Genomic DNA, 27772 nt, shown 5'->3' with positions numbered 1-27772 from the left:
TTTTTAGAGATGAATAATGTTTAAAAATATGTTTTAGTTATTTTCTTCTCTAATAGTTACATATTAATAAATAACTTCCTGAATAACTCGACTATTTTTTGTCCTTCGACAATTTTCATACCAACCAGAGTGATGAATTACGCAATAAAAATCAGCGAAATATAATGTTGCGCCAAGTGTAAAATAATAATTGATGCTATTTCAAAAAGCTAAATATTACGCCCCCAATGGCTGCATAATCACACCGCAGCACAAAGGACAACCGTTTTCAGCAGTTTTCATGCTCATTGTTAGTGTAAGATAATGCAAGCAAAGATTGGCTAACATTCAAGTTCATCTAGTTTTAATTTTCACCGTAGGGGCACCCTTAGAGAGCAGGCCACTTACCCACGTTTGAAGATTTATATCTGAAAAATATTCCGTCGTAAAAAAAAAAACATTATTATAGAAATTAAATCATTTTTGCTTTGACGAAAAAGTACTCAGTTTCCTTTTACACGTTGGTCTTCAAACGGGCAAAAGGCCTGCGCTGTAAGCGTGCCTCTGATGGTGTACTTCTCAACTAAACAATCAGTACACTACCTGTTTGCTTATCATAGCTTTGATAAACAATGATCGTGAAAGTAATTTGTACCCAGTGTGATTTATTTTTGAGGTAATTGTCAGTTATTATTTGTTGTCTTGAGCATTCATGAGCCATGAGACCATGAGCATTCAATTGTATGACATTTTCATACATCATCTAAGGAAATGCTGTTTACTTGTTGGAATTTTAGCAAAGCCAGTGCTGTGTTGATGATTTTGTTCTTCTTGAACAGATTTGAAGATTGAATGAAAGATTGCTGTGAAAAATGAGTATTACCGCCGGGATTGACTGGGATTCGTCAGATAGTAATTCCGAGGGTAATATGTGCAGGCTTTGTATGAAGAAGAATCATAATTTTTATAGCATATTCTCTTCAAATATAGCATACAAAATTACTGTGAAGGATGCCTTACATGATTTAGTCGGTCTACAAGTAAGTGGAATGTATCATTTTATAGATTTTCATTATAATATTTATTATTTCATTCCGCTTATGAACAGATTTCCCTTGATGATTTCGCATTCTCTTGACGTCCAGCGTGTTGATTGCTATCTCAGGTTTCTGTGGGAGATGGCCTGCCCGCCATCGTGTGTCCATTATGTGTTAAAAAACTCACGGAACTCAGTGATTTCAAGAAGATTTGTTTTGAATCGGACGCAGAACTGAGAGAAATTTCGTCGAGAATAACTCCCAGGGTGAGTACTTTTCATTTTCCTCATGGTATGCGGCAAGTGACGCGGAATATAAAATGATGTTTTTGTGTCGACAGGATTAAAAAACTATTGAGGATTTGTTTGCTTGCTGACTCATTAGTTTACAGCCTAAATTTGCTAGAATTGTCTCGATGTTGTAAAAGGTTAATCACTACGTATAGGAAAAATATCAATAATGTTCTGTGACTGCATAAAGCTTCGAAATCCAACATATACTAAAGGCGAACTTAAAACAGAGTTCAAAAGCTTTTGGGCACCACCATTTTTTAAGCATCTGTATTACGTTAAATGGAAAGCCCTCGTTCATGGTCGACGGAATTAGTGAAACAGGTTCAATTTTCCACAAACTATGTTTCTGACTGTGTGAATCCTTGGCTATGTGGTTAGATCATTTCATGTCAGTTCATCCAGGCATAACACCCACCGGCATGGGTGTTGATAAAACTTTACAATTTTTTCCTTCCATGTAGGGATGAAACCATGTAAAATTTTGCTAGGGCTTCTCCACTAGTTATTTTTCATGGACATTGGAAGTTTGGGTAAAACTGAAGTTTTTCACTGAATGGCGTCTTCAAGGGCAGTACACGCAGTCATTCAATCCTGAGTTCATTCATATGCACAGCATTATTGTGCATATAAAACATAAGAAACATGAATTTATCTAATGTTCATCACAAATAAATATAAACAATTTTAATAAAAATATAAATAAATAAAAATTTAAATAATAATTTTATGTCCAGTGACCAGGAAAAGCAAGAAATTTAGGAAGTGAGTGTGAATTTTAAGTCCCTGGATTTATGATAAGTAATATTTAAGATTCCTCCTCTGTGCAATGATGAAATTTCCACTTGGCAATGTAATTACTAACAGTAATATTCATATTTGTAAACTTAGCATCAATGATTAGAATGTATTGTTGATGATTTTATGCGGTAAAAACACTAACGTCAAGGTCAGAGCTATTATAAGGGGAGAGGGAGGAATAATTATTCTTATTCTCTTTCAAACAAAAATTATTTAAAAGAGCTCTGGTATAAGCCCTAATAACCTTCTTCCATAGTTTCTCCAATGTATGTCCACTATCACAACAACCACTGACAAAAATAATAAATCCACGTCCACTTTAGTTCTATAAGTCTCTTGTACTACAATGTCCCTCCGTCATCAATATGATAATTTGGTAACTGAAGTAATGGCACCCTCCACCAATCTGGGCACCTTCAATTCAACACGAATCGTCTTCCCCCTCTTCTCGTCCAATGCCACAGGTTATTTTTTGATATCACAAGGTGTTAAGTGAAGCTGACATACCTAAAATTAAAAATAAGAAAATACCATGTAAATTACTCGGGCATTTCATTTCCAATTTATGGCATTTCCGCATGAGAAATCAAATGACTAGGCTAATAAAAATATGAAATAATTGTATACCTCAATAATTTTATATTTAAAACTAGAGCATAAGATATTTTGAAATGATGAAAGCCGATGCATAACACATCAAAGGGCAAGCTAAGAAAGAGTATTCGACTCTATTAACTTGGCTGCTTATTTCTAGTAACACCTTCAACCACACGTTGACCGAACGACAGAATCCAAAAAAGGCAACTGAAATGCAACAATTTTCAAATGAAATGCTGCTGCAATATTTTAAATCACCACCTTAAATCCTGGAGACATTCATCAACATCCCGAAGCCCCTTCTAACTGGAAATTACGTCAAAGTAATTTCAGGCAGAGAGGGTACATACCTTTATGTTTTCGTAGGGGTGAAATTGTCTCTTCTTATCGCCCAAATACACTTCTTCAACTCATAATCTGTTAGAAAGCTTAAAACTTGAACTTTAGGCCCAGTCCCAGCGTTTCCTTTGAATCATGGCACCACCCAAGTGAAACGCATTTTTAACAAAAACACCTCACAAACAAGTTTCTGAAGCCCACCGAATGAAATTAAAAAATAGCAGAAACTTCACTATTAGAGAAACTCTAATTTTCACCAACATAACCACAAAAATCCCTGAAATGTGGTGAGACATAACATTAACAACGAGATTCAAAATTATGCATGAATATTTACTCCAACCTGGAATTTAATATTCTTTTGTTTCCAGCTTAACACCCATTTTCTGACATAATTATGAAATATGTTTGGCATAATTTTTATTGAAGTAGCTTAACCTTTTCCCTACTAAAGATGAAAATATATATACATGGACGTTTCTTGACCCAGGAGACAAATGCCAAATATTTTCATCAGAGGTTTTCTTACGCAAATGAACGAATGCCGAGTATATACATTTCCTAACTCCCCCTTTTATGATGGTCGGGGGTGTAAAACTTCTTTGTTTTGGGTTTAGGCTTTACCCTCGAAATGCGGGAGCAGGTACCCAGTCTTATATTACCCCTCTTAGCGGTAAGGTACCACGTTCATACAATTGTTGATCCAGTCACATTTCAAAACACAAATATTTCTTCTTTTCTCAAGAAATATAAACTATGAATTGAATTCTTTGTCTTTTGAACAGCGTTTAATATTTTTAAACGAAACTCTGCAATATATATTAACTGTTATCTCGAGTTCTGTATAAACATCAGCATGGAAATTGTTGCTGCATCAAATGCGTTAATATTTACCATAGAACTTATTTAAAATTTGACAATGCTCAGATACAAAAATGAGGAATCCAATTCTGCAATGTATGTGCAAGCAACAATTATCTATGTGCCAAATACATGTAAGCAATCCATAATGACTGATTTCCGGGTTCTCCAGCCGCATCTGTCATTTATGGTTGACTACAGTTTCGGAAGCCATCCTGCTTCCGTCTTCAGGTCGAAGGTGAGAAGTTTTCATTTTTTGCCGTCTCATATAGGCCACAGAGGAGGAGGAATTGACCAAATCTGCGGCACGGCTTACAATTCCATTCATAGCAGGAGTGTCAGAATGTTTTGCTAGGATACTAAGGAAGCATGACGTGGTCACAAGGTTCAATTGCGTGACCAAGATACAAAACATTGTACCTGGGCTAAAAGATCGTATCCCGCAGGCACTATGCGAAGGCGTGTACACTGTACACAGTCCCATGCTCCTGCGGAAAATCATATGTTGGCAAAACATGCCGAGGAATGGCGACAATGATGAAGGAGCATGTGAGAGCTACCAATAAAAAACAACTGCACTTGTCAGCCATTGCAGAGCATGTTTGGAGTGAGGCCGGCCATAACATTGAATTTGAAAAAGCAAAGATAGTGGCAAAAGAGAGTCGCTACTACCCAAGGCAAATCAGGGAAGCAATTGAAATTCACAAAAGACAAAATATTTACAGGGACAACGGCTACCCAATCAGCAACATTTGGAAGAGAGTTCTGACCAATCAGCGCACAGGAGGAGATCGACCAGTGCTATATAAGACGGCAAAAAATTAAAACTTCTCACCTTCGACCAGAAGACGGAAGCAGGATGGCTTCCGAAACTGTAGTCAACCATAAACGACAGAAACGGCTGGAGAACCCGGAAATTAGCAGTCATCGTGAACAACGCCGCGGAAACCTACGCACGAATAGCAATCCATAAGTTGACCGCAAACCAATGCTGCAGGTAGGGTTGTAAACCAGGAAAGGAGGGAGCACAACTACCCTCAAAGTCCAATATAATGCAGAGTCCCCACTGGGAGGGGTCGAAAAGGTTGGAGCTGAGAGCTTGTGATTATCCGGGATACCCTTATTAACGAATGTCTAGCAAAAATGCTCCGTACCAGGGGAAGACAGGGTTCCCACTCCACCATGAAAACCTTAAAACCGTGAATAAGATGTCAATATTCTACCACATCATAAATTAATTCCTCCATGAACCCCTTTGGATGTCCATTTTAAATTGTGGAATGATATACTACTGAGAAATTTTGCAAGTTATTCGGTTCTTGTTCATATATGTTTACAACGATCTGGATATTTGATGTGTGTGCAAAGGACATTTAGTCCTGAAAGGCATCTGTGATGGATTTTTTGTGCGTCCATTGTAAAGCCTGTATGAAACTTTCCAATTTATTGACCAATGAATCAGCACGCAATACTTTTAAAAATATTGGGCGTTACGTTCCTTATGCCACGCATCAATATTTAAACCAATATTGGCCAAAATAGTGTTCGAACAGGATTCCCACTCAACCGTGAAAATCTTAAATCCGTGAATAAGCAGTGAATTTTGTCTGCCGTGAAAAAACCGTGCCGAGATATATCGACTTGAATTAACATGGGAGCCTTATGGGGTTAAAACTTTTTCACTTTTATAATGTGTTTCTAAATATGTGAGGAACATGACATTCCCTTGACATAAACTAGATTTTTTGGTTGATTTTTTGGTGTAGTTGTCATTGCCATGATTTGATATTTACTATTTTTTATGATTTTTTTAAAGTGCCCCATGCTTTTCTTATGGCACTACGTAAAGAATTTTTTTGACCAACTTGCAGTCATCGCAGGACAAATTCCTTGAAACGCAAGATACTAGATTTTTCGATTGATTTTTTGGCTATCTTGGAATTTTCATGTGTCGAAACAATTCCAAGGAATAAACGATTTCGATTGTCCATGATAGAGGTGGTCGAATTTTCAATCTTGGATTTCGGCGTTGAGACATGTGCCATGTGAAAATTTGGAATCTTCTAGAAAAACCGTGAAAAAAAGCCGTGAATTTCGTCACATACCCTTAAAAATCTCTTAAACATGATTTTTGAAATATGATTGAAAGAGCAAAAAAAAATTGATGAGTCGATCATGTTTCAAGGTCAGTCATGCGCAAAAACCCTGTCCACGCATTTATCTGCATACGTGTATTCTGAGCGCAATTATTGGACCGTTTGTTCTGTGATGACACGTTGACCTTAAGGCTGTACCAAAGCGGGAAGACTGGCAACCAAAGTATTCATTAACAGCTGCGAAAATTCAGACTCTTCTTAACTCCCTGGCACCCTGGTCCCTCCATTTTTCCGCTCACAACCTTTAGCGGGAGCTCGCAAACGATACGTGACGTCAGGAGAGATAACACTTTCATAGCTGCGTTTGCATTCACTGCGTCTGTTGCATTTGTTAAATTTTTAGTTAACCTGAGGCGGATGATTTTTACGTGATCAATATTTCTGCCTAAAATGATTTATTTAAAAACCGTGAATTTGAAGACATCTAGACCGTGAGAACCTGGAAAAAAACTTGAATTTCATATTTCAGTTTGGGTGGGAACCATGAAAGAAGAGTCTCTTAAAGAAAAAAGGCTCAGTACAGCAGTCATGCTAATACGAAAACTTCACTGTCTTGAAAGGGTTAATAGAATTAAACAGCCACATCTAAATGTGTAAGTTCATACAAGACAACAGAATCGAAATTTCTAGCACTCTTGACTCTAGGAAGATTAAAAAAACTATAATGGATTAAAATTAAATATAGTAAGTAATTAATTACACTATGATTAACCCTTAACCGGTGACATGCGGTCTGAGAGACCGCTGCGTTTCTAAAATTATGAATATTTTCATAATTAAGACTTCAAAATATCTATAATTCTCGTTAGCTTCATATTTTTGCATAACAAGGACATCCCACTCTTAAAATTTAACGTTTCTTTTATTAATTTCTGTAAATTTGCAATTGAACTCAATTAGCGGTCTGATAGACCGCACATCACTTACTAAGAATGCATCAAGAAAAGCAATAAGCGGGATAAATTTCATGGCTACTTACTACTCAGCCTTCCAACTTTAACATTTAAGGCCTTTTTTGAATCTGGCAAAATATTGATACATAAATATAATAATTATAAGTCAAGTGTTTTTGCATCAGTTTTTTGATCCTGCTTCAAATCACAATTTTTATGACAAATTCGTTCGTATTGGGAGTGTAAAAATTTTAATATAAGTTTTAAAATAGTTAAGCATTCAAAGAAAAATTAAACAAAACAATAAAAATGGCGTAGCAATATTTAATGAATTTTTGATTTATTGCGGTCTTCCAGACCGCACGTCACTGGTAGTGTAACAAGAATTGCACGTCACTGGTTAAGGGTTAAGAGGAATAGAAATCCAGGTGATGTCAACATCTACTTACGAGGCCGAAGCAGCCTCTGTGCTTGCATTCAATAAATCTAAATTTTAAATGCAATGTCCTATTTCCTGAACCTAATTCTTGTCCTTGTAAACATCATCATCATCATCATTGGTCAAAAATCCTAGGATTGGTTTGACTCAGCTTGCCACTCTATTCTCCTATCAGCTAATCGTTTCACACCTACGTATTTCTTCTCTTTCACATCATGTCATTATATAAATTGAGTGGAGTAGCTGCGACTCCTCGGGATGATAATGTCGTGGTTTCCCCTTGCCTTCCACATCGCAGTACTACAGCCGTTAAGTAAATGTTACCACGCCCGTAGTGGAATGTGTGTTGCTGTACCAACCATTATGGTCTCCACCTTCGCACATGTGAAGAAGAGCTGCTGCCCTCTCCCCCGGGTGATGAGAGGCATAATTGTTGGCGGCCCCCAGTTGCCAAGTCACGGTATCTTCACAGGTTTTGGTATCTTTTAAATGGTCTACCTTACCCAAGGGTAGCCCAATACCCCCTCAGAACACTGCCGCTTTTTGTCCACGACTGCTTATTCGACGAGAGAACTCGCTTATCTCGCAGCTAACCTCTATATCTAAAGGTCGACCCACCATCCGCAACCCGGTGGACGCACTTGGTGGCTTTAAGCTCAGCCGCCTTGTAAACACATGCCGTATTTACTTGTGTATGCCTTGCCTTTGAGTATCCCATTCAACCCCATTTTTGGGCCGGCTCGTGAGGAAAAAAATCTTCCTAATGTTTTTTGGGTGAGGTCTAATATATCAACTCGTGATTCGTTGCTTAATTTATAAATTTACCTTACCATGATTAACCCTTTCCCTACTAAAATACAGACAAAAATATGCATCAGGATGTTTCTTGACCTGGGAGACAAAAGCCGTATATTTTCATTGAATATTTTCCTACCCATGCAAACAAATGCCGAACATGTACATTTCCTAGCTCTCCTCCTTTTATGACGGTCGCGGGTGTGTGATGTCTTTGTTTCGGGACCCAACACAGCAGGGTTTATAGCATACCCTCAAAATCTGGGAGCATGTACCTGGACCCATCATCTTACATATCCCCTCTTAGCAGTAAGGGTCCGCAGTAATACAATTGTTTATCCAGTCAATTTGTAAAATAAATATTTGCCCCTTTCTAAAAAAATATATTCTATGAATTGAATTATTTGTCTTTTGAGCAGGGTTTACAATTTTTAAATGAAATCTTACATTATATATTAACTAATATCTCGATTTCAGTAAAAACATCAACATGGAAATTGTTGCTGCATTAAATGCATTAATATTGACAGTAGAGCTTCATTCAAAATTTGACAACTCTCAGAATTTATTTATTTTTATTTATTTATCACATCCCCCGTAAACAGCACATAACAGCCTTTTACAACGAGGGTTTCCAATATTAACAAAGTACAGCACAAACATCCATGCCCTGGGTAGGGATCACCTACCAAGGCGGGATTCGAACCCACCACCTTCGGTTTGGCAGGCGAGGACTTTACCCCACCGCCACAAGGAATTCAATTTGAAGTCTGCAATTTACATTAAAGCAACAATTATCCATATAGCTAATTCGTGTAAACAAAGCATGATTGGCCGCAAACTAATATAGCTGGTTGGGTTATAAACCCCGAAAGGAGGGAGCCCTTATGGGTCATTCCATTTCAAATCAACCAATATTTTGACCAAATGACACCACCGACTCGGATTTTCATTAAACTTGCCATGGTCATACATCCTGGTATAACTATAGATTGTGTACAATTTTAGTCTCCAATTTGCAATTGTTAATGAAATATGAGCAACTGAAATTTGGGCGTGACCCCTTAAGTGCCGCAACGTGCAACACATTGTGATTTTTATTTTCTTCCATAACTCCATTCCTGTGAGATGGAAAGGCATGATTTTTTTCTAAAGCTAAGTGGTCCATAATGATCCCACGATTATCATTAAATATTCTCTGCATGAAGTAATTCAGCTGCAAAATAATAAATTTTAAAAAATCTTGCTTGTACCATTTTTCACTGTCAGCATCCCCAGGGAACGCCCATGCGAATACAGACTCATGGTTCAGTTTAAAGTTATCATTAATGTATGAGCAATGATCCTAATGAAAAAAAATCGTGTGTCGAACGTTCCTTTTAGTAAAAAAAAATACTCATTCATGGCCACGGGAAAAAATGGCTCTTCTTCAATGCACATTGATATTACACAATTTAGAGAAATATAAGCTTATACTTATGATTAAACAATATTGGAGCATGCATTATCTCACTATAGAGTACGCTACTGGCTCTTAGAGTAGGAAACACATAAGCAATCATGTGAATGCACTCCCCCTTGTATTGTTAATTTTGTGCTATCTGAACTATTCGAGCAGAGCATTTTTTAATTACAAAAAACTGCATGATACATTTTACCCTATTACATTCTACATTCCTTTTAATCTGTGTCCAAAGACTAGATAGTCGTTGGATTAATTGGTGTTACAGCGTTCTTATAGCAATTTATTCCCACCTGGTCCTTATAGATAACCTTGATTCGCACACCCACTGGTAGGACAGCGTTTTGCGTTTTCATTCTCCTAACTTCCCTCTTTTTTTCATAATCGAGTACTATAAATTTGAAAAGTATCTTTATCAATCGAATTGCGACTTTTTGTTTTGCTCTAGCATTCTCAAAATGATTTCAACTATGAGTGTATTTGGTTATTTAGTGAAAATTGTAGTTACTAAGAGTAGGAATTTTATTCAATGGAGATTTGGCAGTAATTATCCGAAAAGACACGAGGACACAACCACTGCCACCTCCCTAGCTTATTTATTCACTGTGAATAAATCCGTACAGAAATTAATATGTTAACTTAGATATATATAGAGTCACCATAATTAATTAATAATTTTTATAATTAAGTCCTTTAAAAAAATCAGTATTGATTTTTTCTTAAGTCAACTGTGTCTACTGCGTTGATGTTAACAATGATTCTTTTATAAAATGACAAAAAAATGTAATCACTTTGGATTCGAACTCCCCTACAACTATACCGCATCTACTGCGCACAGAATAATCCTAATGGTCTACGGAGCCACGAATTTGTGAGAGGTTAATGGCGAGTCCAAATATGAATCTAAAGATAGGGAAAACCTTGCCACGGAGCCCGCAAGAAAACACTCCGACTACCCAACCTGTGCATGGACGTGAGTTTCCTCTGTGGATTCTATCAGCTATGGCATTTGAGCCTGTAGTTTGACTCCTGTCTCGCTATCCCGATCGCCCCCGTGCCCGTCCTTGTCGGCTCTTGGTGGCGTATGTGTGGGGAATGCAGGTTACCTAATGTGCCAACCTTCCAAGGTTTTACCGACCCTACCACATCAGTGAAGTGGAGCTCATGGGTGTCTACATACTTTTGAAAATGATAGTACATTACCAAATGTCATAGGGAACTGTCATCAAATCATTTGAATTGAGAAATGTCTCAGGTACTTCACCCTTTCAATGTTTCATTTTGTCATTCTATATCATTGGAAATTTGGGTAAAAACAGTAAAATTAAATGAACAACCTTACCAATTGATTAGAAAGTGAGCCTCCTCTTTTTAAATTGCTGACCGCATTCTATGATGTCTTAGTGTTTTTCACAAAGTCTAAATATTCTTTTTGAATGTTGGCCACTTTCTCCCTCAATAAGTAGTATGACACCCAGAGCTTGTGGTTGCAGGAAAATTACCTAAGCACCCACAATATGTGTCCTAGTGGCACACAGCAAACATATCTCTCTGGCCAAGAGAATAATGAAGGTGAGGGCCCTTTAGGTGTCATGAATTTAACTGAAATATCACCTTCTTCATGGTTAAGAGCTTCCACTAGTCCAATGTACCACACTGCTTGCTGTAAGTACAAGCTGCATACGAACCAGCAGCCAAATTATCTGGAAAATCCACTTTCAGAACAAAAATCAAATATAATGCTGTGCTCATTATCCAGGCCAGTGAACTTTGCTGTGACTTTTCCATCCGGTAAAGGCACAAAATGATGAAAATTTCTTGTGCCTGGAATTGTTTTTGCCTTGGTGTATCTTTCAAGAAGTCTACTACGTGACCAAGCCACATCACTAGACTTAATGTATTGGATGTTGATTTTTTTCATATTATCTCTACAAAATTCACGCATCCCGCTGCTGTTTGTTATTTGCTGTGCCACTGAAGGGTCAAAATATCCCTGGAAAACCGAAAATTATGCATGAATTTTTCTGCTTCAATTGGCTTGGCATCCTGTATATTTCTTTATCTCTTTCTTGGTATATTTCTGCGTCTCTGTTTTTGGCCCAGGTCAAAACTGCCTCTCCAGAGAATGTCTTGGATGCTGAGGGCACAAGAGCTATCTTGACAGACCACAACGGGAAGCTTGCGGGGGCGAAGAAGGAGCCATTTCTCAAGAATTCCAAGGTAAGCATGAAATCCATGTAATCAATTCAACCCTTGTTTTGTTAATCTAAATCCTTAATTTGTTAATCAAAACTCACCATGCAGAATTTTTGAAGTTCTTCCCTTGTAGTGTGGACAGAAATTTCCTTTTCTTCTTTTTTTGACTGCGATATTTTGATTTTCTAAAAGATTGCCATCTTCCAATATTTTACCTGTAGAATTTCTACCAAGGGATTTTCTAGATGACTTTAAATTGGTAAGTAATATTTTAGGTTCCTTCTGTGCAGACTGCTAAATTTTCCACTAAGCAATGAAATTACTAAGAGTAATATTCATATTTGTTAACTTAGCATAAATGATTAGAATATTTAGTTGATGATATTATGTGGCAAAACACTAACGTCAAGGTCAGAGCTACTGTACAAGTCAATTTTGAATATCCTCAGTGTGTTGAAGATAGAATTTATTTGTAAAAAAATAGTTCTGACCAAAATTTCAAATTTTGATGTAAAGTACAGTCCCGATTATCTCGGCTAATGATGGGGAGAGACGGCACGAATAATCGGAGAACATTGATAACCCAAACTTTCACTTAAAATGTCTTGCAATGCTCATAATTTACCTAGAACAAACAATAAATTATTATATATGCAACTTTTCTGTTCTTTTGGAGTCCTTCCTAGAGTCAATGAGAGCTTTCTTTGCCAGATCGCGATATTTTTAGCAGCGATAACATGGTTGTCCTCGTATTAAAATGCTCCATGTAAGGCCTGGTTTCGAAAACCACACATTCGCGCCAGTGTGATCACAGGTACTGAAAAGTGGTTTGCACGAATGCTTCAAAACCACTGCTCGACGTCGGAACAATACTTCCAGGCACCACGCCACCAAGTCACATCTCATCATGTTGCCCAGGTTGCAACTGCTATGGGACGTGTCCTGAGCTGGTTGGTCACGGAGCATGGTCGCGCACTGCGAAGCTTGAAAAAAAAGAAAAAGGTGCTTCCGTGAATGTAGCTTGCATGCAATCGCTTTCGTTTCATGAAGGGAATTCTAACGGAATTAATAAGCCCGGTGATCCTAGCATGAATGCCGTAATTCCGATGATTTTGCATTTGATTTCTTTTTATAAAGATCGCAGAAATAATTGAGCTAAAGTGAAAATCATGCACGGATAATCTGCAACCTGGATTCTCGGGTGTCTGTTGTTGTATATTTTACAAGACAGTTTTAGTTTATCACTTTCTAAAATAGTTATGATGTTCCCTTCCATACATGATTCATGTGTTGATACTTTCTTACAGCCTTCATTTGCCGAGGATGGAGAGCTGATTGAGAGTTGTACCATGACCCATAAGTCTAAGATGGATTCAGGAGGTGAGTGCTGTCCACAGCTAGCCAATAACTCTATATATATGTGGAGAGAGAGTGCTGTAACTGATTGTGAAGGATAAAACACCTGAATATGTTGGTTTTCTATTATTTTTTATTGCCTAAATCAAAAGATAATTACTTCTGGAGTACATATTTCACGCTTTTTAAATGGCAATATTTAAATTAATAAAGCACGAGATTTTTAAATGACGATACTATTTTTTGCAATTAAATCAATGGTGAAAATTTTCAAGCTCGCAAAAACGCCTAACGTGATGGCTAAGTATGAATGCAGGGAAAAATCTGTGTGACATCATTCTAGTTCCGGCTGCCACCTTGTGAGGACACCTTGGTGCGAGGCTATGATGCAGGATGCTAGCAGGTAGTGGATAACGCTACTAGCAGGTAGCACTTGGCTTAAATAATTATTATTGGCTTGGATTATTAATACCCTATCAAACAAAGGAAACTTTCCCACAATATGTAATTTTAATAGGTGATTATTAAGAGATGTTTCCCTGAGCTCTGTGCCTCATGCATGCATTGGCAATGTCAGACGATGTAAAACTCCTATCTACTCATATAGAAACTAGGTCCCTGTGATGTCACATGGAAGTACATAGCATGGGCGCCAATCTGGCCTTTTTCAAATGAGGTTAAAGTTGTCCATTGCCATTGGTATAAACAGGAATATATAAAACCAAATGATTTGTATTTTATGGAGTACATATTTCAGGCTTTTTAAATGACAATATTTAAATAATTGAAGCACGAGATTTTTAAATGACAATATCCATTTTTCCCGATTAAATGAATAGGGAAAATTTTCAAGCTCGCGGAAACAGGACGGCTAAGTATGAATGCTGGGAAGAATTGGTGTGACCTCTGGCTGCTGCTGTGTGAGGCTGTCTGGGTGTAAGGCTATGAATGCCGCTACGATGCAGGCTGCTTGCTGCCAAGCATGGCCGTAGCGTAGAGTACCCTGCTAGAAGGTAAAGCTTGGCTTAAATTAGGATTATTAATACCCTATCAACTGAAGGAAACTTTCCGACCTTAGGCAATTTTAATAGGTGATTATTAAGAAATGTTTTCTTAAGCTCTGTGCCTTATGCATGCATTGGTAATCTCAGATGATATCAAACTCCTGACTACTCTCATAGCATCTAGGTCCCTGTGACGTCACGTGGAGTGGTATTGCATGGGTGCCAATCTGAACTTTTTCAAATTAGGTTAAAAATGACCATTAACATTCGTATAATCTGGGATTTCTAACACCAAATAATTTGTATATTATGAATTCACTAATAATGGGTAACGAATCGCAATAAATGCCTTTCACTTTCTTTGATGAAGGAATTTACCCTATTATTCATGTATCCATACTTTCTGTTTTTCATAATTTCACTTATGAGTTGAGCTGGGAAGAAAACTTATCTTCACTTACTCCTGCGTGCTTATATCAATTGCTTTTCTATTGATATTTCATGACATAGGTTAATTTTTCATTCTGTAGAGTATTTCACTAGTTTGTACAAGGACGAGCAAATTTATGTTTGCTGTTTTGTGAAATGCAGCATTTTTGGGAGTCAAAGATTCATGTAGTATCTACACCTTACTTCTAAAAATGTGTAACCCTTATGTTTTGTGTGTAAAAAAAACAGCAAAACACCCATATGTAGTGTGAGATGTCAGTGTCAATACTGTGCCGACAGTTCTTAGAAAAGTCTAGCACAACTTGGTGAAATCATAGTAAAAATTAGCTTTGATTTTGTTCATTTTCCAATTAAGGGAAAAATAAGCATGAAACTTTGAAATGGGCTCAGTCTTATTCCATTTTCACTTTGTCAGTGGTGTCAGCATAAATCGTGTAAGAACAATGCATGTAAATTAACGTGGATATAAGATGGGAAATGGAAGTTAACTCTGGGAAAGAAATTGTTCCATCTATGAAATAGCTCAACTTAATTTCAAAACCTTACATGCTGCAGTACCTTGATATTGTTCAGTTTTAGAGAGTGAAGAAAAAGTCTACCATCCGGTATACCTGACAGCAGCACCAATATGGAAAAATAAACAACTCTGTGAAAGTACATAGGGCCACTTGTGGAGTCTAACAAAATCTTTCTCTTAATTCTCAAAATACTCTTTCAGTCTATTTATTATAATAATCATAATGAGCAATTAACAAATCTTAAGTTCATTGTTGATTCTACCTAAGAGGTTGACTATTTCTGTCAATTAGTTTTGAGTTTTTTTTTACTGAGAGTTTAACCAAATTCATAGCTCATAGATGAGTATACCTAAATGGTTGACTCTTTCTGTCGATTATTTTTGCAATTTCCTGCTAAGGAATCATCCAAAATCATTGTTTACATTTGGGTGTACGTGAAAAGTTGAATCTTTCTGTTGATTATTTTTAGAATCTCCTACTATGGAATCATCCAAAATCATGTTTTAGCTTTGAGTCTACCTGAAAGGTTTACTCTTTCTGTTGGTTTGTTTTGAATCATAAACATGAGAAATTAACCAAATCTGAAGTTAACTGTTCAGTTAACCAAAAATGTTGGCTCTTTCTGTCGATTTTTTCCGAATCTTATGCTGTGGAAATGTTGAAAATTTTGAGTCTACCAAAAAGGTTGACTCTTTCTTTCGATTTGTTTTGAATCTTATGCTAAAGAATTGATAAAATCTGTGGGTCTACCAAAAATATTGGCTCTTTCTTTCGATTTTTCTTGAATCATATGCTGATTAATTAACCCTTTCGAGACCGTGGAGTTTTCGTCTTAGCTTGACTGCTGCACCGAGCCCCAAGAGACTCTTCTTTCTCGTGGTATGGAGCATTTTTGGAGGGCATTCGTTAAGAAGGGTCTCGCTGAACCTTTATCGACCCCTTCACGGTGGGACTCAGCATTATCTCGGACTCCGAGAGTACTTGTGCTCCCTCCTTTCCGGGTTTACGACCATACCTGCGGCATTGGTTCGCGGTCAACTTATGTATTGCTTATATGTATTTAGCAAATGGATAATTGTTGCTTGCACGTAAATTACAGACATAGAATATAATTCCTCATTTTTATCTGAGCATTGTCAAATTTTAAACAAAGTTCTAAGGCCATTATCAAAGCATTTAATGCAGCAACAATTTCCATGTTGATGTTTATACATAACTCGAGATATAAGTTAATATTTGTCGTAGAATGTCGTTTAAAAATTGTAAACGCTGCTCAAAAGACAAACAATTCAATTCTTAGTTTATATTTCTTGAGAAATGAACAAATATTTATTTCGAAAATTGACTCTATAAAGAATTGTATGACCGCTGTCCCTTACCGCTGAGAGGGGTTATAAAAGACGAAGGGTCCGGGTACCTGCTCCCGGATTCGGAGGGTTAATCCTAAACCCCAAAGGGTTGGGTCCCGAGACAAAGGCGACCTAAACCCACGACCGTCTTGAAAGGGGGAAAGCTAGAAAACGTATATATACGGGTTTCATTTTCTTGACCGGGAAAATCTCACACGTACATATACGCCCGTGGTCTCCGGGATCAGGAAACGTCCACACGTATATATACATGTACGGTAGAGAAAAGGTTAACTAAACCTAAAGTTAAAAGTTGAGTCTACCCAAAAGGTTGACTATTTCTGTAGATTTATCTTGATTGGACTGCAGAGGAATTACCTATATGATTATAGTTGAGCAATTCAAAAAATTAAAGCCTTTCACTCAGATTGTTGTGTAAATGTACTTCATGTCCATACGTGCTAGAACTGAATTAACAGGTTTCTTTCAATCAAATGGTTTCTTTTTTTCCTTATAACCTTCCATCAATTACCTGTCAGTGCTTTATCATTGCTTGTGTGGTGACCCTGCATACTTGCACATAATTGTATTTTTTTTTGGTGCTGCTGGTGGATATACCAGATGGTTGACTCTTTCTCCATTCGGAACAACTGAATATTGTTGTGCAGTATTATGATAGTGGGTGTCCAGACCATACTTACTTTTTCTCATCAGCTAAAAGTTAAGACCGATTGTTTATCCACCTTGCCATTGGTGGTGCAGTGAAACGTCTTTATAACGAACGCCAGTGTATGGAAATATTCAGTATAATGAAATTTTGTTCCATTCCTTGTACAAAATTTCCTGTATAATGTATTTCCCATGTAACGAAATTTCAGTTCAACCTTTTCCCTACTAAGGACTAAAATATACGTGTGGGCGTTTCTTGACCTGGGAGACAAAAGCTGCATATTTTCGTCAGAGCGTTTTTGCACAAAGGAACGAATGCCCAAAATATATATGTTTCCTAACTCCCCCTTTAATGATGATCGGGGGTGTAAAACTTCTTTGTTTCGGGACCCAACACTGCTGGGTTTAGGCTTTACCCGCTAAATCCGGGAGCAGGTACCCAGACCCTTTGTCCTATATTTTCCCTCTTAGCAATAAGGGACCTAAGTCATACAATTGTTTATCCTGTCACATTTTTAATAAATATTAGTTCTTTTCTCAAGACAGATAAACTAAGAGTTGAATTCTTTGTTTTTTTAGCAGCATTTACAATTTTAAACAAAATTCTATGATAAATATTAACTTGTATCTCAAGTTCTGTATAAATAGCAAAATGCAATTGGTGCTGTTAAATGCATTAATATTGACCTTTAAACTTTGTTTAAAATTTGACAATGGTTAGAAAAAAATGAGGAAATCTATTCAAAGTCTGCAATTCACCTGCAAGCAATAATTATCCATGTGCCAAATACATATAAGCAATCCATAAGTCGACTGCAAACCAATGCCCCAGGTAGGTGCGTAAACCTGGAAAGGAGGAAACACAACTACAGTTGGAGTCCAAGATAATTCAGAGTTCCTGCTGGGAGGGATCGAAAAAGGTTGGAGCTCAGAGAGTGTAATAATCCGCTAGACCCTTCTTAACGAATGTACTCCAAACATTTTCTGTACCACGAGAAAGAGGAGCCTCTTGGGGCTCAGTACAGCAGTCATGCTAAGACAGAAACTCTGCCGTCTCGAAAGGGTAAAAGTAAGTTTCCCAAACATTTTTCACAATAAAGAACAAGTTTCTTTGGTTTGAATAATGCTATGAGGAAAAGCTTAGACTTTTCCCTCTGGAAAGCACTTCACCCAGTTGAAAGCCACCAATGTTTCAGTTTCAGCGTTTGCATTGCAATTCACCTTTCATTGGTATGCATTGGGGACCCCTTGAATCTCTGTTCCCCAAGGCACACGGCATCATCGTGTGTTGCATATGACCAAGGATGTTGACATATTTATAGAATAGGGAAGTTTCCTTCATCAAAGAAAATGAAAGGCATTGATTGTGATTCGTGACCCACCACTAGTGTATTCATAATATACAAATTATTGTTTTAGGTTATTATAGGTTTAGACGAATGGCAATGGTCAATTTTATACTCATTTGAAAAAGGCCAGATTGGCACTCACTCGATGCCACTCGACGTGACGTCACAGGGACCTAGTTTCTATACGAGTAGATAGGAGTTCTACATCGTCTGAGGTTTTCCGATGCATGCATGAGGCACAGAGCTCAGGGAAACATGTCTTAATAATCACCTATTAAAACTGCTAGAGGTCGGAAAGTTTTCTTCGTTTGATAAGGTATTAATAATCCTTACTAAAGCCAAGTGCTACCAGATAGCAGGGTACTCTGCTTCGTATCAGCACTCAAAGCCTCGCCCCAAGGTCACCTCACTTGTGGCAGCGGGAACTAGAATGACGTCACACGGAGTTTTCCCAGCATTCATACTTAGCCGGCGCTTTTGGCGCGCTTGAAAATTTTCCCTTTTCATTTAATCGTGAAAAACAGATTTTGTCATTTAAAAATCTAAAAGCGTGAAATTCGTGCTCCAGGAGTAATAATCTTTCAATTTAGGCAATAAAAAATATTAGGAAACCACCCTATTAACCCTTAAACTGCTGGAACGTTTTCGAAAGGTCTGCATGGATGTGTGCGGGAATTACGTTTTTCAACATTTGACCAGATTTTCTTGCCACTGGCTGCCTTTCCTTCAGGTTTTATTTTCGTCCTTTCCTTGCAGTTGCTTGAACTCGGCCCAACCTAAAGGCAGATAGCACAAAGGCATCTTTCTAGGACTGGGCACCCTCACCACGGGGATTGCTACCCAGATTCTCCGATAGAGTAAGAGATCCCTGCAGTATTCACGATGATAACAATTCCAATGAATCCTTGCATTTCCTAGGAATTTATTTATCTTTGCTGTCCAATAGCCGGGGAAACTTATTAGAACGTATAGGTCTCTATTACTATTTATTTACTATCGGTGGTGGGTCTTCTATCCCTCCGTAATTACCAAGGACATATTATACTCATGGGAACACACCACAACATTTCATTACTACTAGAAAAAGAAAAGATTTGAAAGAAAGAAGAAAAATATGACCATAAAACCAAGTTCATACATATTGAATATTTTATATAGTTTATAATATATATTGATCTTTTAAATAAATGACTTGTTTGTTTCTGGAGAGCGAATGTAGGGAAAAAATCGCATAAACTGAATGCTCACTGCAGAGGTGATGAAAATAACCAATAACCAAAACCTAATGGCTGAGAGCAAAAAAGGCACCCTCACCACAGGGAGCCCTACCAGGATTATCCCTTCTCCAAAGGAGAGAGCTCCCTGCTGTTCGCAGCGCATTCACGATGGAAACAATTTCAACGAATCCTCGTATTTCCTAGGAATTTACTTATCTTGCCATTGTCCATTTGCTGGGAAAACTTATTTGAAAGCATTGGTCTCTCTTTCTTACACTTTTGGTGGTGGGTCTTGCGCCCCACAAAGCAGAAACATCGGCGCACAAAGCAAAGCAGAAACAAATGATCCTTTCCGCATCCCCATTCTCTCTTTTGAGCTACTTTTTGTTGGCAAAAATTTAGTTAAACCTAATTAACACTTTGAGTGCCGGAAGCTAATTTTAAAGCCCCACTGAAAATTTCAGCCATTTTTACTAAATTCGTACATTTTTTAAAACATTAGCATCAAAAATATATTTATATCGATGTGTATTTCAGTAAAAATGGACTTTTCTCTTCTTTATGAATGAGTTGAATAACATTTATTGCTAATTCTTAAATGTATAATTTAAAAATGAAAACCTACTGTTTTTGAAAAAAATAAAAAAAGTTGCAACTTATGATTAACTGCCATAACATGCATAATAATAATTGTTTTATTACGCTCAATTTGAACAATTGAAAGCATGGAAATCATAAAAAAGCATTTTTCCCAGCAAAGCATTATAAATCCTGAATGACAAAAAGGGTCATTGCACCCTCAATGAACGGTTCTTTCCGCAAAAGAATTTCATACAAAGTGGCCTAAGATAAGGATACCGGTAGCTACAGAGGACTTTTCATCCTCAAGACGTAAAGTGAACTCTTTTTCAATCGAGCAGTTTATTTTTGAAATAACAGAACCACTAAGCAGTAAATTGGAAAAGTACCACAGGCGAAATATTACAGCTTCACTCATACAAAGCCAATTTAATAGAAAGACATAATATTATGTCCATGGCAATCTTCAGAAAGATTAACAGGATGTAACATTACGTCCATGGCACGCAAAGTACTAATGGCAAATGAAATAATTAAATCTTGACCCCCTTGAATCTCTGTTCCCCAAGGCACACTGTATCATCCTGTGTTAATTTATTTATTTATTTCCTCACCAAAAACGGCACAAAGGCGCTTGCATTGGCTGTTCTTGAAATAAATAATTCGTAAAAGATAACAAACAATAGCACAAAAAATAAAAACTAACAGAAAACAAAATTAATAAACATAAGAAGGGGCACTATTGATTACAATGGTGAATTATTGAGCTGGCATTTCAAGGTGGCTTTGTAACTAGTGTCAGAGGAAAATAGGTACAGGGAAGGGATTTTTGAAGCTATGGAGTTAAACAAGGAGGGGATTCGGTAGAACAGAGAGCGTTGAGAGATGGAGAGACGGAATCGCGGAATGTGAAGCAGAGAGTTGTTTCGTAAGGGGCGAGGAGGAATATGAAAACGGAAAAGAGGGAGAATTTCGTTTGTCCGTAGAGAACCGCTAGAGATTCTATGCAGAAACATGAGGTCAGATAAGACATGGTGGCCAGTTATGTAAGATATACTAAAGTGTGTTGCATATGCCCAAGGATATCGACAGATTTGTAGAATTAACCCTCAGGCTGCAGGACTCCAGGAGGTTATCAACTCCACCATCTCGAAAGGGTTAACGAAAGGAATTTCGACAGTCCATAGGATTTCGTAACGAAGACATTTCTCTGTAATACTGTTTAAGGAGCAAACGCCTTTCGTGTATAATGTAAGTTTTGCATCTTAACCCTAATTGAGGTCAGACATTAAAAGTTCAAATGAAATGGGTGATAGTATTCGCGATTCCAGTCCGGAAGACGCCAACTACCGGTAAAAGTGTAAGCAGCAGGTGATGGAGTGTACCGTGACGTGCAAATACGATACTTATGAACTCGATAGATATTAAGAAAAAAATATAACAAATGCTGGAGCTAAGTAGCCATATAAAACTCGTTGCAATCTATTCTAGCAACAAACTTTATCTCACCAATGTATCCTCCATTTTGGAAAATTATGTCACCTACACTAGCGCCGCTAGTAGTGATTTGAGTCGCCAATACTTTATGATCGTTAAGTTTATTTTTTCACTTCGATTGCATTTGGATTTGGCTATTTGTGCATTGCTTTAGTGTTCTCTGAGCTGAAGAAATTCATTTGGTAAAATTCAAAATTCTAAACGTTGATTGGCTTGTGAGTATCGCTTCAGAAGAGTGGGGTTAATTATCATAATAAATTCAGATTATTTGAATATAGGCTATCCATTGACGACCTGAAAAAAATGGCTGCATTTCTTGGTACTTTCCAAAGTGGTCTAAAAGGGTCAAAATATGGAAATTTAGCAGATTTTGCAACATACTTACTCAAGAAAAAGGCTAAGCAGTGATTTTAAATGGGCTTGATTCATCCTGGTAGATGCACCCCTTCTTTTTTGCAGAAAAGGTGCAGAGAATTTCGATTTAATATTGCACAATTCGTGGCCACTTTCAGGCAACTAGTGATATAGGTTGCAAAGTGATTAATTATTATTATGTCCAGTAAAAATTCCGCTAAGGAAGAACCAATAGGGTAGTTTCTTTCATTAAAGAAAACGAAAGGCATTCATTGCTATTCGTTACCCACCATTAGTGTATTCATAATACACAAATTATGTGGTTTCAGAAGTACCGGTTTAGACGAATGGCAATGGTCAATTTTATACTCATTTGAAAAAGGCCAGATTGGCGCCCACTCGATGCCACTCGACATGACGTCACAGGGACCTAGTTTCTATACGAGTAGATAGGAGTTCTACATCGTCTGAGGTTTTCCGATGCATGCATGAGGCTCAGAGCTCAGGGAAACATGTCTTAATAAACACCTATTAAAACTGCCAAAGGTCGGAAAGTTTTCTTCGTTTGATAAGGTATTAATAATCCTTATTTAAGCCAAGTGCTACCAGCTAGTAAGGTACTCTGCAACCTGCTAGCATACTGCGTCGTATCAGTGCTCACAGCCTTGCCCCGAGGTCACCTCACACAGCGACAGCAGGAACCAGAATGACGCCACATGGGGTTTTCCAAGCATTAATACTTAGCCGTCGCTTTTTCGCGTGCTTGAAAATTTTCACTTTTCATTTAATCGTGAAAAACAGATATCATCATTTAAAAATCTAAAAGCGTGAAATTCGTACTCCAGGAGTAATAATCTTTCGATCTAGGCAATAAAAAATAATAGGAAACCACCCTATTGCCTTGAATGGGATTCGATCCCATATCTCTCGCATTCTGGTAAAGTGCTTTTGCCAGTTAAGCAACCAAGGCATTTTTGCGGAAATGTGTGCACCATACCGAAAATGATGATGTGGACTGCTGATAATATTATGTGACTAACATTCCCATTCATGTGCACTGCTTCACAGGCGGAGATCAAAGCTCTAACATTGAACAATAAAACATGTTTGCTATTGCCTAATGTAGGTAGCCACGGGGAAATGTAGATACCTGCAATGCACAAATTGTGCAAACCAGAAATTTTTGCCAGAGGAAAAAGTCATTCGACTGGAAATCGGGAGATCAGATTATGATGCCAATTTTTTTCTCTGACGAATTGCGTATAGAATGTTTGTTGTGTGTGACTCTGTAAAGTTTTCACTGTGGCTACTCCTGATATATAAATATAATATTGTCATAAATTGTCAGCATCAGCCCTAAACTGTTAAAAATCCAACCCATATTAATAGGCCTCGGGCAATGGAATTAATCAGAGTATTGTGTTATGAAAGTGCATTGGTCTACTGTGTTCTTGCAAAAAGTGGAAAATAAAAATATTCAATGATTTTTATGAATGCATACCTTTGTTTCCACAAAATTTATCTTTGAAATTGTAGGGAATTAATGTAGTCTGAAAAATATTTGTCTCTCCCAAAGTAGTTGGTTAAAAGAAAAATCATTTAACTGAGATTATCTTCTGTGTAAACAAGTCTTAAAATTGGGCCTGATTTCATTTTTCCTCTTCCATTATAAGCCAGATATGAAGTACATAATGAAGCATGTCTTCATTTATGCTTGTATAGCAGCTAGTGTAGGGATCAATTGAAAAGGCCATTTTACTACCCATCATAAATCTCTAGCTAAAGATAGGTAAGGGCGGTTAGGGCTTTTTAAAATTTGGTGAACTTTTCATAGGTTTTATGTGTGAGTTTGATAGTTTTAATGTGAAACTCTTTTTAGGGCTCCCAGCTCCGGACAGAGTTCCTATGCAGACAACATCAACATCCTATCCACTGGCAGAAAGGCATCCAAGGGTTGATCCAAGCGATAACTGTGTAGCTTCCTCAGCGTTGGTGACAGTTATTGAATCCAAGACCGAAGGATCTCATACAGGGTCAGAAGGGAATGTTATGGATAAAGACTTGGAAAAATTTGACGCTCTTCATCCTGATAAGATGACATCTTGCTCATTTCCTATCCATGGACAATTCTGTTCAGAATCTAAAATCAGTAGAGATGGAGCTGAAGTGACTGTTGTTGGGAATAGAAGTGGTTGTGATACACCAAAGATCCCACATTCCCTTAGGTTTGTCAGAATAAGTGAAAACAGAAGAATTGGTACTGAGGCAGTCAAGGAAGATAAAGAAGAGATAATTTGTAGTTTGATGGAAAGTCCTGGGAGTAGTTATAGACCTAATGATAATTATTATCATTGTTTCAACTGCATAGATGCATTTGACACAAAAATTGAGCTCATTAAACACCTGGATATCCATTTTGGTGCTGACAATGGTGATGTGAGTGCAGAATCATCGATGGGGTATAATGAATCTCACAAAACCCTTGTATCAATCAGAGAAAGTAGTAGTACTTGTGACACCATCTCCTCCATGACTTCTAATGGTGTGAAGAAGTCTTTCATTAGAAAAAGCCACCTCCTCACACACATACAATCACACGCATGATGGAGACCATGTTCACTCAGAGTAGCACCATTTACAGGCACATGCAAACGTACACCAGAAGGAAACAATATTCCTGTAGCAAGTGTGCAAAGTCTTTCATTAGAAAAAGCCACCTCGTCACACACATGAAATCACACGCATGACAGAGACCATGTTCACTCAAGAGTAGCACCATTTACAGGCACATGCAAACGCACACCAGAGGGAAACGATATTCCTGTAGCAAGTGTGCCAAGTCTTTCGTTAGAAAATGCCACCTCGTCACACACATGAAATCACACGCATGACAGAGACCATGTTCACTCAAGAGTAGCACCATTTACAGGCACATGCAAACGCACATCAGAGGGAAACGATATTCCTGTAGCAAAGGTGCCAAGTCTTTTGTTAGAAAAAGCCGCCTCATCACACACATGAAATCACACGCATGACAGAGACCATGTTCACTCAAGAGTAGCACCATTTACAGGCACATGCAAACGCACATCAGAGGGAAACGATATTCCTGTAGCAAAGGTGCCAAGTCTTTTGTTAGAAAAAGCCGCCTCATCACACACATGAAATCACACGCATGACAGAGACCATGTTCACTCAAGAGTAGCACCATTTACAGGCACATGCAAACGCACATCATAGGGAAACGATATTCCTGTAGCAAAGGTGCCAAGTCTTTTGTTAGAAAAAGCCGCCTCATCACACACATGAAATCACACGCATGACAGAGACCATGTTCACTCAGAGTAGCACCATTTACAGGCACATGCAAACGCACACCAGAGGGAAACGATATTCCTGTAGCAAATGTGCCAAGTCTTTCGTTAGAAAAAGCCACCTCGTCACACACATGAAATCACACGCATGACAGAGACACGCAGAGCAGAGGGAGTTTTAATAAAAAAAACTGCATGATCCATTGTACACTATTACATTCTACATATCTTGTAACCTGTGTCCAAAGACCAAATACAGTTCATTCCCAGATGTATTTACATCACAGGAATGTACATTATCAAATGTCAAAGGGAACCGTCATCAAATCATTTGAATTGAGAAATTTCTGAGGTACTTCATCCTAATGCTTATTTTCAATGTTTCATTTAGTCATTCTATATCATTGGAAATTAAGGCAAAAACAGTAAAATTAAATTAATGACCTTACGAATTGATTTGAAAGTGAGCCTTCTCTTTTTAACTGGCTGACCACATTCTAAGATGTTTCATTGTTTTTCACAAAGTCTAAATATTTTTTTTTCTGTTGTCCACTTCCTCCCTCAAGAAGTAGTATGACCTCCTAGAGCTTGTGGTTGCATGAGAATAAAGTACACACAATAAGTGCCCTTGTGGCACCAGCAAACATCATATCTCTCTGGCCAAGAGAATGAAGGTGACGGCCCTTTAGGTGCCATGATTTTAACTGAAATATCACCATCTTCATGGTTGAAAGCTTTCATTGCTCCAATGTACCACTGCTTGCTATAAATACACACTGTATGTGAACCAACAGCCAAATTACCTGGGAAATCCACTGTTTCAGAACAAAAATCAAATATAATGCTGTACTCATCATCCAGGCCAGTGAACTTTGCAGCGACTTTTCTATCCGATAAAGGCACAAAAGTGATGTAAATCTCTTGTTCCTGGAATTGTTTTTGCCTTGGTGGATCTTTCAAGAAGTTTACTACGTGACCAAGCCACATCACTAAACTAAATATAATGGATTTTGAAGTTTTTCATATTATCTCTACAGAATTCATGTATCCTGGTGCTGTTTGTTATTTGCTGTGCCATTCCTTTAATGGTACCACCTATACCATCACAAGAGGACTCTCCATGGCTTGTGGAAAAATAGACCAGGTTGCATTCATTCCATAGTCACTATAATAATGACACAAATTTATAAAAGACTTGCAGTTTTTATATTGCCCTGCACATCCATCTGTGAAGTACTGAACCTCTTGGATCATAGGCGAAATTCTCTTAAAAAATTTTATCAGGTGACATTGCACTTCCATAACCAAGGCCACATTATAGTTAAGGTCATCAGATATGAAACAATGAGATGGGGTAGTGAGTGCACCATCTTTCTTCTGGTAAATCAATCAAGGGTGTATGATGCATGATAGATTGGTCCATTGTTATTTTGAACTTCATCCTGAATTAAAAATGAAAAATTTTCACTAAATTCCATTACGATAACTGCTTTTTCATGACTGAGGGTTTCTTATCTTATTTTAAAAAACGAGGATTGTTCTTAGGTCACGTAATAATGTGGTATCATTTTATTCATTTTGAGGCATAGAATGTCCAAGAATTCATCAATGGATGATATATACAACTGAATTTCTGTTCTATCAGTGGAAACCCACTGCCTATATTTCACGGTATCAGAAGGGTCATATTCACAAAATTTAGAAATGATGATATCCTTTAGCCTGGAAGGATCTGGACAGTAAAAACATTTTCTGAGCATACAATCTGAATTGTTTTTGTCACAGTTGATGATAGCAATTAACTTCTTATGATTCCTTCAATTGCAAGGCACTAATTAGCAGTTTCATATTTTGATGTATGACACAAACACAAACTGAAAGGGTCCTAGAAGCACCAGCCATCACACCATTTTGGCTGAAGTGAACAAAATTTGGAGAACCCAATTTTTTCTTCTGGATATTGCTCTTTGAAGAGCACTTAAAGTTTCTTGAGGTTATATAAAATCAACCTCTTCTCCATATACTTACTCATTCTTACTCACACTGACTTTATCTTTGACTCCATAAATCTGACTAGGATTCTTGTCAAGCTGGTAAAAATTTTTCTTCAGCTCTTCCGTGGAGTTTAGACGTGGTTTCCCAGCACATGGTGATGGCATAGCAGGAATTCCCTTCTCATCAAGTGACTTTTTTGACTGTCTCACAGTGTAGTCTAAAACATGAAATCCACTAATGATCCTTTTCCTGGACCATGATAAAGGGGCCAGGGTC

At 37.6% G+C, this 27772-nt stretch overlaps 1 protein-coding gene across 4 annotated transcripts; it reads left to right on the top strand.

Moving 5' to 3' along the window:
- The first annotated feature begins 574 nt into the window (after positions 1-574).
- LOC124172444 lies at positions 575-25852 on the top strand. 4 transcript variants are annotated; one of them, XM_046551884.1, is made up of 6 exons: positions 575-655; positions 819-1019; positions 1145-1282; positions 11753-11869; positions 13153-13225; positions 24067-25852. In XM_046551884.1, exons 2-6 carry the CDS (start codon positions 852-854, stop codon positions 24789-24791), a joined length of 1221 nt encoding a protein of 406 aa, XP_046407840.1. In that variant the 5' UTR covers positions 575-655; positions 819-851; the 3' UTR covers positions 24792-25852. The 4 variants fall into 4 exon arrangements, with proteins under 4 accessions (XP_046407840.1, XP_046407841.1, XP_046407843.1 ...); XM_046551885.1 differs by having other exon boundaries at positions 649-720; XM_046551887.1 differs by lacking the exons at positions 575-655; positions 1145-1282 and having other exon boundaries at positions 733-1019.
- Positions 25853-27772: the final 1920 nt, after the last annotated feature.

Source organism: Ischnura elegans, assembly GCF_921293095.1.
Source record: "Ischnura elegans chromosome 13 unlocalized genomic scaffold, ioIscEleg1.1 SUPER_13_unloc_1, whole genome shotgun sequence".
In the NCBI taxonomy this organism is placed as follows: domain Eukaryota; kingdom Metazoa; phylum Arthropoda; class Insecta; order Odonata; family Coenagrionidae; genus Ischnura; species Ischnura elegans.
Note: the sequence above shows the minus strand (reverse complement) of the source record. Positions and strands in the feature narration are given on the sequence as shown.

Bases quoted from the DNA above. Each gene is read 5' to 3' on its own strand.
- LOC124172444 (XM_046551884.1), top strand. From the start codon at position 852: ATGAGTATTACCGCCGGGATTGACTGGGATTCGTCAGATAGTAATTCC. The intron at 1,020-1,144 runs GTAAGTGGAATG...TTGCTATCTCAG, and splicing joins ATGATTTAGTCGGTCTACAA to GTTTCTGTGGGAGATGGCCT. The intron at 11,870-13,152 runs GTAAGCATGAAA...ACTTTCTTACAG, and splicing joins CATTTCTCAAGAATTCCAAG to CCTTCATTTGCCGAGGATGG.